The sequence below is a fragment of the Fukomys damarensis genome, unplaced genomic scaffold, assembly GCF_012274545.1.
Source record: "Fukomys damarensis isolate Sample0158 unplaced genomic scaffold, DMR_v1.0_HiC HiC_scaffold_17, whole genome shotgun sequence".
Lineage (NCBI taxonomy): Eukaryota > Metazoa > Chordata > Mammalia > Rodentia > Bathyergidae > Fukomys > Fukomys damarensis.
This window is the reverse complement of record NW_022900929.1, coordinates 72,220,260-72,232,753: the sequence shown is the minus strand read 5'-3', so window position 1 is coordinate 72,232,753 and position 12,494 is coordinate 72,220,260. Positions and strand designations below refer to the sequence as shown.

Sequence of the window (12,494 nt, the reverse complement as noted above, 5' to 3'; positions counted from 1 at the left end):
TGTCTGAAGTGCTGAAAATTATTGTATTATGAAAATCACTAAAATTAAAAATCATTTAAAGAACTTTATGTTTTCATCTTCGGGTTAGCTTTTGTTTTTTTGATACTGGGGATCGAACTTGGGACCTTGTGCTTGCAAGGCAGGCTGTGGAACCACTGAGCTAAATCCCCTGGCCCAGGCTTAGCTTTGAAAGATGAAAAAATTAGCTTTATACATTTATTTTCATCTCTCTTGGTACCTTTCTGATTTTTGTTAGTATTGTGTTATTTTTACACTTCAGGTCTATAATGTTTATATTTTTTCTATAACCATAATTCCAACTTTTTAAAAAGGCTTGATTCTACATTTAAATAAATTCAGAACTTGCAAGCAACAATGTTGCTGGCTTTATTCCTTGGTTCTTTATTTTGAGTAAGTTTTTCTTTGCTTTCCCCCACCTTTAAGTTTATTGGTACATTTAAAGCAAACAATACAGTTACATTTATCATTGGGATCTTGTACCTTTACATGCTATGTCTTGGTTCTTGTTCTTCCCCCTACCCCTGCCCTCCCTTCACCCTCTTCACCCTTCCCTGTTGTCAGTTTTCCTTTGGTTGGATTTTGGTTTTGAAGATTTCTTTTCTTCTTTCTAGTTTATTTGTATTTAAAGCAAACAATACAGTTTCATTTATCATTGGGATCTTGTACCTTTACATGCTATGTCTTGGTTCTTGTTCTTCCCCCTACCCCTGCCCTCCCTTCACCCTCTTCACCCTTCCCTGTTGTCAGTTTTCCTTTGGTTGGATTTTGGTTTTGAAGATTTCTTTTCTTCTTTCTTTCTTTTTTTGATATCAGCCATCGAACCTAGGACCTTGCACTTGTGAGACAGGCAGCAGCACCACTGAGCTAAATCCCTAGCCCAAGATTTCTTTTCTTTTTAAAGAACATGGCTTATACTTATAGATCTCTTTCCTTTCACAAAGAAGCAGTATGCGTCTTTTTTCCATGGAGAGATATTTGTTTTATTTATTCTCACTTTATTCTATGAACCATTTGAGAGAAAGGGCTGGGGAAGAGACAGTTCACTGTACAGTTCCTCACCATTTCTACTTTCATTTCCTTCTCTTCAGATACTTTGGTATTATTAAAAATTCTCAGGATTTTGTCTACACACCAGTAGGGAGCAGGATAAAAACTTGTTGCAAACTTGATGAAAGTCTCTTTTTTTGTTTTTTGTTTTTCTCCCTTGCTTCAGCATTCTGGCTTGAAATTGCCCCTCACCTAATGTTTCTGCTCATGTACTTCATTTTGCTTTGTTTTAAAACTTTTTTTTTCCTAAGGGATGGAGTTTCCTCTGATTATTTTTTGCTACATGACAGTTATTTGAATTATATAATAACAGTTTTGAAATTAAAAAACTAAAACTTTGGAGATTTCATAATAACTTGGGATTCAGTGAAGTGTGGCTTTACTTGAAAGCGTGACATGACAAAAAATATTTAAGGGCCCTACTTATATACTATTCTCTGTGAATAACAGCTCCTAAAACATACACTGTGTAGGCTATAATGTGAGTGGTGCTCCCTGGGACTGTGTAATGCAGGTGATCCTGCTCGTGCAACAGGAGTATTAAATGGTCAAAGCGTGAAGTGGGTTTGTTTCAACGCTCTCACAAAATGATGCTTAAGTATCTTTGTTTTTAAACACCCCCAACACACACAACTAGGGAACTAGGAGGATGTAGGATTCAGGCAGAGTTTCCAGAAATAGGTAGGAATAGCATGAGGAGAAGAAAGATCTAAATGGCAATATCAACTACATGTTCCCGCCAGCTTGAGCACCAGTGGTACAAGGTCAAAGACTTTTATGGAAAATACTCCAATAGACCAACATTTGATGTTATAGGATTGTACATAACGAACCTACAAGACTTGTTAACTGTTGGATTGAATTACTGTTTTTTAGCTTTTGTCGTTCCTCCACTGATGTTCATTCCTCTTGTTATTTCTCTGTTGACCTCTGTTAACCATTCCTCCTGTGTTATTTTCTGCACCAATCCATATACAAGCCATTCAATCATAGTTAGGTTTTTATGTGGTCAGTGAGATCTTATGCAAAGAGGTCTAGTCGGACACAGTAACACACAGCTACAATTCCACACTCTGGAGGCTGAAGCAGGAGGCCAGCCTGGGTTACATTGTGAGTTCAAGGCCAGCCTGGAATATACAGTGAAATGCCATCTCAAACAAAACAAAGCAAAAAGAAAACACACAAACAACAGAAACCCAGCTTGTACTCATGAGTTCAGATAATTTGATGTATTTACATCAAAAGCTTATTAACAGGCCCGGGATTTAGCTCAGTGGTGCTGCCGCCACCTGCCTCACAAGCACAAAGTCCTGAGTTCAATCTCTGGTACCAAAAAAACCAAACAAACAGAAAACCTCAAAAGCTTGTTAGTAAGCCAACGAAAATAGAAAGTAATATTTAGACTTTTTGTGAACTGTTTTGTGTGTTATCATGAGTCCCAGCTAAAGTTGAGGGAATTGTGCAAGACTTGATCACGAAGGGGCCTGGCAGTCATGGGGGCCACCATATGTAAGCATAGGATTCTGTCTGGAAAACAGTTTGTTTTTTTTTTGGTACTGGGAATCGAACTTGGGACCTTGGGCTTGTGCGGCAGGTGATGGAACCACTGAGCTAAATCCTGGCCCCTGGAAAATAATTTTTTAATCTTAAATAACTGGAAAGTTTGTGAGAATGCATCTTCCGGTGTATCTAGTTTTGTCCATTCTGTTTGTTAGTGACCACACTTTTTCGGTTGTGCAGCTTATGTACAGTTATGGGAAAGTTTTGCACTTATTTCCATCATGATTTCTTCCCTTCTGTTTTCTTTCTCCCCTTTCTCTGTGACTCCTCTTGTTTAGATGTTGGGCTTCTGCTAGTCCTTCAGTATTATTTATTACCTTTTCTCTATTACTTTCCATCTCTCTTTGTTCTGCTTTCTAAGGGATTTACTGAGCTTTACTTTTCAAGTCTTTATGGGTATAATGTCTTTCCATCTCCTTGAGTGTCTCCGTGATGCTTCTTGACCCTTTGTTCTTCCTGCACAGTCTGTGTTTCCTCCATTTATTTACTTTTCTGTGGATTCTGGTCACTGTCTTTCATGATTGTGCTTTCTGTCCAATGTTTATTAGTCCTTGGATATCTGTTTGTGGATTAGAATTTTAAAATTCTAATGGGAATTGGAAATTCTGAGAAGGTTGGTGGGACTTACTCACTTTGGCTCTGTAGAGTGATTTGGCCTGGGCTACCTTTTGGGGAATTACCTTTTGGTTATTATCTTTAGGTTCTTGTGGGTTATCCACGATTTTGCAAAAGCCATCTTCCAATCTTCTCAAGAAAAGAGGTCTGGCTACTAGTGTTCTTAGAACAAAGTATAGAGGGACTTTAGGGCATGTTATCATTCAATTACTTAATCAGACCAACTCTCAGCTGTTTCGGAGGTGCTCCAGATTGCTGCTGCCATGGAAGGAGAATAGTTGCCTAAATTTATGGCGCTGGGAAAGGGAATCTGGGGATCTAGCTACTTCTTGAGACCTTTGACCGACAATGTATGTTTTTGGTTCCTTTGTCAAAAATCAGAGGGCCGGAAGTGTATGGAGTTTTTCTGTGTCTTCTGTTCTGTTCCATTCCCATTGGTCTACATGTCTGTTTTTGTGCCAGTACCATGTTGTTTTTGTCATTATAGGTTTGGAGTATAACTTGAAGTCTGGTATTGTGATGCTTTCAGCTTTGCTTTTTTTGCTCAAAATTGACCAATTTAAAAAATAGGCAAATGAGCTAAATAGACACTTCTCAGTAATGTAGTACAAATGGCCAATAAGAATATGAAAAATGTTTAGTATCTGAGCCATCAAGGAAGTACAAATCAAAATTCCATCTTATCTCAAACACAAAAAACAATGTATCCTGCTGAGGATGTGGCAGAAGGAACCTTCCTACATTGTTGGTGAGAATGCATACTGGAAATTGGTATGGAGAATCCCCCCAAAACTAAAAATAGAAGTACCATTTGACCCAGCCCTATGTCTCCTAGATATATTCCTGGTAAAATTAAAGGCACCACATTTTAGTGATAACATACATACCCATGTCTAATGCAGCACAATTCACAATAGCTAAACACTGGAAACAACCTAGATGCCTGTCAGAAGACGATTGGATAAAGAAATTGTGGTGTATATATACACAGTGGAATAGTATCCAGCTACAAAGAATGAAATAATTGTAGCAAAGTGGATGGAACTTTAGATCATGTATGCTAAGCTAAATAATCCAGACCCAGGAATTTAAATATTGCATATTTTCTCTTATATGAGAAACCTAAAATACAAATAAATGAATAAAGTAAAGGAGAGATGATAGGAAACTAGAAGGTAGACTTTCAAAGATAGGGAAAGGGTCCTGGGGGAGAGGGTGAAGAGATTGAAAAATGACCAAGATGTTATATGCAGGTCCCAGTTTCCCCACATGATCATCATCATCATTCTTTATTACACGTGTGCACTTAAAAAAAATAAAGCAGCTTTGAGCTGTTCCTTCTCAGTTTAGAAGCTTCCTTGCATTTTCTATATATGTAAGACACTCACAGTTCCTCAGCTGTTTTAGGATTGTGTAGTTAAAATTGAGTTATTTCTTTGCTTTTCCTCTCACGGCTCAGGGTTTTTGTTCATAGCAAGACTGTGACACTGTTCTGTATTCCAGCCTCCAAATATTGCTGCCTCTTGTTTTTTCTTTGTTCAAATATCTTTTTAATGCCTGTGGTTTCCCTGGGATTTCTAGAGAGTGAAATTAGATATGTGTATCCAATCTGCTATTTTAATTTAGATGTCCCTTATTTTAAAATGTGTCATTTACAGCCTTAAATTTGTTATGAGAACATTTATGTCTTATCTGGTTTATTTCCTTTGAAATACCTTTATTGATATCACATTTTTTAATTTACTCATTTTTGTTTCCTTATACCTGTTTTTGTGGTTGTAATTTTATGCCTCATTCCTTATGAAATTTCTTGGTTTTAAATTTTTTTTGTGGTACCAGGAATCGAACTCAGGACCTTGCGCTTGTGAGGCAGGCAAGGGTCCACTGAGCTAAATCCCCCAGCTCCGTTTCTTCATTTTATAATGTTTACATTACATAGGTACATGGAAGCATTAAATTTAGAAAATTCTGAGATTGTTTTTATTAATGTTGGATTTACTTCAGAGTTGTTTTGGATGACTTTATTAATATGAATTAAGGGGATTTAAATCCAAATGTTGGAACACTGGTATCATACAGTGAAAATATATTGTTCTTCTATTTTAAATAAAGACTGAAGTTGCTGAAGATCCTCAGCAAGTTTCAACTGTTCATCTCCAACTAGGATTACCGCTGGTTTTTGTTGTTAGCCGAAAAGCTACATATGAAGCCGACCGAAGAACTGCGGAATGGATTGCTTGGCGTCTGCTAGGAAAAGCCGGAGTTCTGCTCTTGTTAAGGTATCTTCCGCATTGGGTAGCTGCTATATTAGCAAAGCACTAGTATTTTTCTTACTTTTAATCTAATCACATCAAACCCTCACATCTTGAGTAGATCTCAATACTGTTAGAACTAATTGTTGAGGCAAAGTCTGATGAGTTTGATCAAATTAACGTGGAGACTAGACAGTAGGGTACTCACTAAACTGTAACCACTTTTCATAAACGTCTTTTAGTGTAAGAATTTACAGTTACATTTTAGATTGACCTCCTGGATGACTGTTACTCTTCAAGTTAGCAACATAAAACGTTTATTTCTATTTTGAAAAAGGGACTCTTTGGAAGTGAACATTCCTAAGCATACCAATGTGGTCTTCAGAAGAGCAGAAAAGGTTAGTCACTTTATGTACCGGTCTATAATGTCAGCTTAACTCAAAGAAAGTACATGTGGTCCTAAAGTAGTATGTGTTTTTGATGGAAAAAGAAAACCTGTAATTCCAGGTGGTGGTGCACACCTGTAATCCCAGCACTCTAGGAGGCTGAATCAGGAAGATAAATGTTTTAACCTAGCCTGGGCAACCGTAGCTGCTTGGCAAGGCCCTCTCTCAAAATTATAAAAAGCAAACAAACAAACAAGGGCTGGCCATGTAGCTCAGTGCTAAGAATAGAAAAAGCTTTTCTGTGAGTGGCATTATTAAATTCATTGCATTTCTTTTTAACTTCCTATCAGGGCAGTAATGTTGACCCTGAGACTATAATCCTCCTTTCCCTCTCCCTTTCCTGTACCCCTCCAGGCAGTGAGCTTGAGTGTCTCAAGTAGTACTTGTTGCACAGATAATATTACAGACATTACTACAAGCCTTATAGTGTATAATAAAAGTTATAATAAAAGTATCATATTAGTTCTTCAGATTTTTTTCTCTATGGCAGGGATTAGCAAAATAGGGTTAAGTGTTTATGCTTTAGAGTCATACTGCTTAGCTCAAATTCTGCTTTATAACTGGGCAAATTACTTCTGTCCATCTCCATATTTTGTATTATAAGATAACAATATAAGGGATAACAATACCTACTTTAAAGGGTTGTTGGGTCAAAATACTAACTGAAATAATGTAAAGTGCTTACCTAGCTCTGGGCCCAACATTGTAAATGCTAATAAATGTTGAATAATATTCAATCAATGTTTATTAACTACTTGCATTGTTTCTAGGAATTGCCACTGGAATTTCTGGTGTTAACTGATATTGATTCCATAATTTCTTATGTGGAAGATAATGTGCATATGGAGGAAAATGGAGACAGTGACATGGGAGATCCAGATCTGGGTAATAGTTACAATGCTTGCCATCCCCCTTCTAATTTCCAGGGGATTACCTTTCTCGCACAAAGTATTTATGCTCACGACTCTGTGAAGAGACCTGGAGAAGTTTATTTTGAAGCGCATGGTCTCAGGTTGATTAGGTGAGAGGTGTGGGGATACTCTGCTTTGTTTAGTGTATACCTGTGGTGTTGGGTCAGGCTTCTGGCTTCCCACATCTGTGTCTTTCTCCTCCAGATCAGTTCTTCAGCCCATGTGGCCTAATCCATGTTTAAAATCTCCACTCAGAGACCACAACATGTTTCATTTTTATTCTTCCTATTCGGAAATGAAGTTGTAATTAATATTGTTGTATTTGTAGTTGTAAATGAGTCTGATTCCTAGTAGAATAGTGAATAAATTTCAGTCACATTTTAATATTTTTAAGCGTTATTTCTGGTTTTTTCTTAGTCTTACTGCTTACATTTCTGAAGTTATTTTATTTCGATCTGTGTGCCTCTGTTGCTGCCCTTCTCTCTGCCTCCTTTTTTCCTTCGGTAGTCAGTTAGCAGCAGCTCTTCTAAGAAGCTTTGTCTCTCTTACCAAGTTAGATGTCCTGTGTATGTTACATTACAATTTTTATCAGTTTTTAGTAGCATATTTACAAATTGAAAGTGTGGGTTTTTTTTTTTAACCATATACATGGATGGGTCCATGATCTAGCATTCTATTAGTGTATTGATTAGTGTATGTAAATTAGCACAAGGTTTTCCTATATTCAGAATCTGTCCATAACTTCATCCTCTTAGGATAAAATCCACAATTCTTGGCCCATTTGTTCTAGTCCACAGCCTGTCATGCAGTTTCCTCCTGCCATTTAGTCCTTCAGCTCCATCTTGTTTTAATCATTTTTCCTTTTCTCAGCACCTATTATATGCTGAACTCTTTTATGCCTCATAGCTTTTGCATATGTCATTCTCTTTATCTAAGTAACACATTCTTAATTTTCACATGGCAAATTTTGGATTTTCCTAATTTAAATTTCCCTGTTGCAGTCTCTCACTTATCTTTTATCTTCCTCCATAAATGATAAGAATTTATAGTTGTATGTGTTTTTGTTGATTCACTGTTCATTGTCTGATTCTTCCTTATGGTCAATGACCACAGCTGTGATTTTACCACTTGTGTTTACCTGTGCTTGGCACATAGCAGAAGCTAAATAAACACTATTCAAATATGGATGGTAGGATCTTTGGGGATTAATAATTACTACTGTGGTTAGAAACAAAATTAGCAGTATTCATATTATTTGTAGATCATAGTTAAGTGATTACTTCTGAAATTAGCTAAGCATGACATTTCTAGTCAGAAAGCATCTCCAGGTCCTTTAAGGGAGGAAGCTGTGCAACTTAGGAAATTTTCTAAATAATCATACATTTTAACTAGTTAGGCAGTATGAGTTTGGGAATTTTTATAAAATACAAAATTTTCAAATGTTTGCTTCTGAGAAGAGTTTAAATACTTTTAAGTAAAAATCTATGTTCATAATCATTTCTTTTGAAACATTTTAGACATTCAAGATGATGAAGTAGCTGAAAGTGTTTACAGAGACAGGAAGAGACAGTTACCTTTGGAATTGACCGTGGAACTTACAGAAGAGACATTTAATGCGACAGTGATGGCCTCTGACAGCATTGTGCTCTTCTATGCTGGTTGTGAGTTTGAGCCGTTAGAGGAGACTGTGTCATATAGTAGGAGATTTGAAGTAGATTTTACAGTTTTCGTTCTTTGTATTGCACGTTGTAAACTGACAGCTTTTACATGTTCCACTACACACTTCAGTATGGTTCAATCCATTTGATCTTAAGGGGTAAAACTGATTGGATTCTGTTTGTGTAATTTACAAATTGAAGATTAATGATTTAACTAGTATTTAGCTAAATAATTTGAAAAGTATTGTGATTCAAAGTAATGGTTTTTGGGCCAGGGATTTAGCTCAGTGATGCTGCCGGCTGACTCACAAGTGCAAGGTCCTGAGTTCAATCCCTGGTACAAAAAAAAAAAAAAAAAAAAAAAAAAAAAAAAAAAAAAAAAAAAAAAAAAAAAAAAAAAAAATCAAAGTAATGTTTTTTTTTAATATATTAGCAATTATTACAGGTTTAGAGGAAATATGTTGCTTTTATTTTCCTATGGTAGCCATTCAACTGTGTCACTTGGAGTACTAATGCAGAAAAATGGTTACCTTCGAAACCCTTTCAAGGACATGAACAGTATTGAGTAGTCGCTGCTATTTGGCAATAGCAATTTTGGGAAAACCCATAAATCTATGTTTGTTGTGTCTAATAAGTATGGAAACTTTGGAAATATATATCTTGAAACATCTATTGAAGTTTTAAAAATTTTAATACAGGGCAAGCGGTATCCATGGCCTTCCTGCGATCCTATATTGATGTGGCAGTTAAATTGAAAGGTATTAGACTGTGCTGTGCATGCTCATTTTCCTGATTCTGGGTTGCAGCTTTTTGTTAAACTTTGTCATACTAAAGATGTAGAGAACCACATAAAATTTCAGGTTATTAGGTTGTGTTGCCAAGGTTAAATCAGTAAATAAATTCAGAATATCAGAAATACCCAGAAGCATTCATTTTTATTATCTTATGGAGTTGTGCTTGGTGGAAATAAGAAAGCCCACATATTAAACTTACTCCATGCCAGTTCCTATTAAATACACTTAAAGGAGGTAAAAATTTGATAGATGTGACGTATTCTCATAGACTAATGGAGGATGAAAGATTCCAATGTTCTTGAAGCTATATATAGTTAAGTTCCTCATAGACTAGGCTATTAATAGGCAAAATTTTTTTATTTATTCTATGAAGCCTAATATGGTGGTAGGGAAGTAAGAATTCAAGGATTGGATTTTATTTTTAATTTTTATCTTATTGAGTTTATTGGTACTAAGGATTGGATTTTAAATCATAATGTCTAAGATATTGTTCCAGTAAAGACATAGGGAGAAATAGGGAGGGCTACTAAGAGAGAGAGTGATAGGTTAGGTGTGTGTAGTTTTATAGTCCTTTGAATAAAACGGTGTATCATGTTTTGTGTCTGTAATATGATTTTCTCCTACCCTGTTTATCTTGTAGCTAGATCTGTCACAGTTAAATAGATTTATTATTCTTGGTTATTCTGGGAATGTTATTCACTATATAGTTTTTTAGTTGTGTTTATATAATAAAAATAACCCAGGATTTGCTTTCCTTTTTATTTAATATGTTCTTTGTGAATAACAGTCTTATTAGTAATTAGATGTCAGATAAATAAACTCTTTTTTGGAATTCAGGGATGGTGCTTAATGTAAAAATATATGATATAAATAACTATAGTATTTTGTGTCTACACTGAAACCCATTCGGGGTAAGCATCCCTTATCTGAAATACTTGGAGATACTTTGTATTTTCTCAGCATTTAGGATATTTGCATACATATAATAAGGTATCTTGGGATAGGACCTAAGTCTAATAAAAATACAAAATTCATATATATTTCACATTCATACATTCCATATAAGATATTTATGAAGGTAATTTTATGTAGTATTTTTAATGCACCTAGGTTTTGACTGTTCTCTCTCTCATGAGATTAAGCATAGAATATTTCATTTGTGGTATTTAATATTGACACTCAAAAAGTTTCAGATTTTGGGGGGTTTTTTTGTTTTGTTTTGTTTTGGCACCCGGGATTGGGTCCTCACACTTGCAGGGCAGGTGGCGGAGGCGGAACCACTGAGCTAAATCCCCAGCCAAGTTTCAGATTTTGACGCACTTCAGATTTTGTGTTTTCAGATTAAGGATGTTCAACCTGTACTAAAACTGTTTGAATTAGGAAAATATTGTAGTACTTTGAACATTAATCCTATACTCTTTCATGCTAAGTGCTTAGGGAAAAGCTATTTTTCATCTTAGTTTAAGACAGTGAAGAATATTTTTGCTCAGTCACAAGGTGGCAGCAAATGTCAAATTTTTGTATTTAGATAGGATATATAGCAAAGATAATTTATTTTTTCTTAAGCTTGGGAATTCTGTTTAAAATTAATGCATTGTTAACGTATATGGACCTATACTATAGGCATCTCAGAATAATAGACTATTCAGATTGAAATATAAGCAAATATTGAAACCATTTTATAGAAAATAAAATTTTTAAGTTACTTCAGTATAAGCAGCCTTATAATTTTTATTAACATGTCAACGTTCTTTTTCTAGATTTCAAAATAACAGAGCATTCAGTTTTGTAGAGACAAAGTTATATCAATATTTTTAGCAGGAGTAGATGTGTTGAAGATGATTATCTGAGGGAAATAACTGGGTGTGTAATAGCACCAGATTCTGTGCTTAGATGGCATAGAAAGCAGTGGTCAGAACAGTCATCGTTAAATATTTATTGATGACATAATTAATGGATAAGATATTTTTTTTCAGCTTTAATTGAGTTTATTGGTACATTTTAGGGATACAGTGCAGTTACATTCATTGTTGGGATCTTGTACCTCCACATGACAAGTCTTGATTCTCATTTTTTCCCCTTACCCCTGCCCTCCCTTCACCCCCTCCTCCCCTCCCCATCTACAAACACTTTATTTTCATCTTTTCATTCTCTCACATTTTTTTCTTTTCCCTTTTTACTCTTCCCCTACCCATCCCACCTTCCCTACACCTTTAGCTCCTTTCTTCCCATTTCTAAATGTCAGTAATCTTATTAGGATGATAAGAGATTTTTTTTTTTTTTGGTTTTTTTTTTTAGACAGGGTCTCACTATGTAGTTGAGACTGACCTGGAATTCACAGTGTAGCCCAGGCTGGTTTTGAACTCACAGTGATCCTCCTGCCTCAGCCTCCCAAGTGCTGGGATTACAGGCATGCACCACCACGCCCAGCATGGATAGGAGAAGTTTGTAGAGAAATGACTTAGCAGGTTTCATTTTTAGCAAAAATAAAGACTGCTCTTTGTTTAAATGCTCATAGGATATTCAGGTATTGATATATTTTTAAAAGCTTAAATTTGCTTATAAAGAAATACCACTATACATCCCATACATTGTTACTGAGTCAACACTGTATAGTGTGCTTAGCACCAGGAATCTCATGACTTGGATGTTTTTATTATCAGTGTTAGCACTAAATCTGAAGTGAAGAGTTATTACCTCATGAGCTATAATAAGAATATTTTTATAATTTGCATTGTGTGGTTAAGTTACACTTAGACTGTATCCTGAACTGATAGAGAGATTTCTTATTTGAGCTAAACTAAGGGTTGTTTCTTGTTAGAATTTCTTTCTTTTGGTATCTAAATTATTAAGATTGAAGTAGAAGTAAATATTGAAACTACTATACAGAAAAGAAAATAAAAATAAACATTTTAAAATTGTAACTTTCCTATACGCAGCTTTATAAGTCTTTTTTTTTGGTACCGGGAATCAAACTCATGACCTTGTGCCTGTGAGGCAGGCACAGTGCCACTGAGCTAAATCCCAGGCCCTATAATTTTTAATTATTATTCTTTTTTTAATCTTAATTCACCCTGGGCTGAGGATTTAGCTCAGCGGTTTGGTGGCCTGCCTTGCAAGCGCAAGGACCTGAGTTCAAGCCCTGGTACCAAAAAAAAAAAAAAAAAAAAAAAAAAAAAAAAAAAATTTT

At 35.5% G+C, this 12,494-nt stretch overlaps 1 protein-coding gene across 1 annotated transcript in view; it reads left to right on the top strand.

Moving 5' to 3' along the window:
- Txndc16 (thioredoxin domain containing 16) overlaps positions 1 to 12,494 on the top strand; it is an 80,230-nt gene that overhangs the window by 40,642 nt on the left and 27,094 nt on the right. Inside the window, exons 8-12 of the mRNA XM_019208715.2 lie at positions 5,356 to 5,522; positions 5,833 to 5,893; positions 6,712 to 6,826; positions 8,370 to 8,513; positions 9,209 to 9,268. Coding sequence (XP_019064260.1) covers positions 5,356 to 5,522; positions 5,833 to 5,893; positions 6,712 to 6,826; positions 8,370 to 8,513; positions 9,209 to 9,268 — 547 coding nt within the window. The remainder of the gene's footprint in view (positions 1 to 5,355; positions 5,523 to 5,832; positions 5,894 to 6,711; positions 6,827 to 8,369; positions 8,514 to 9,208; positions 9,269 to 12,494) is intronic.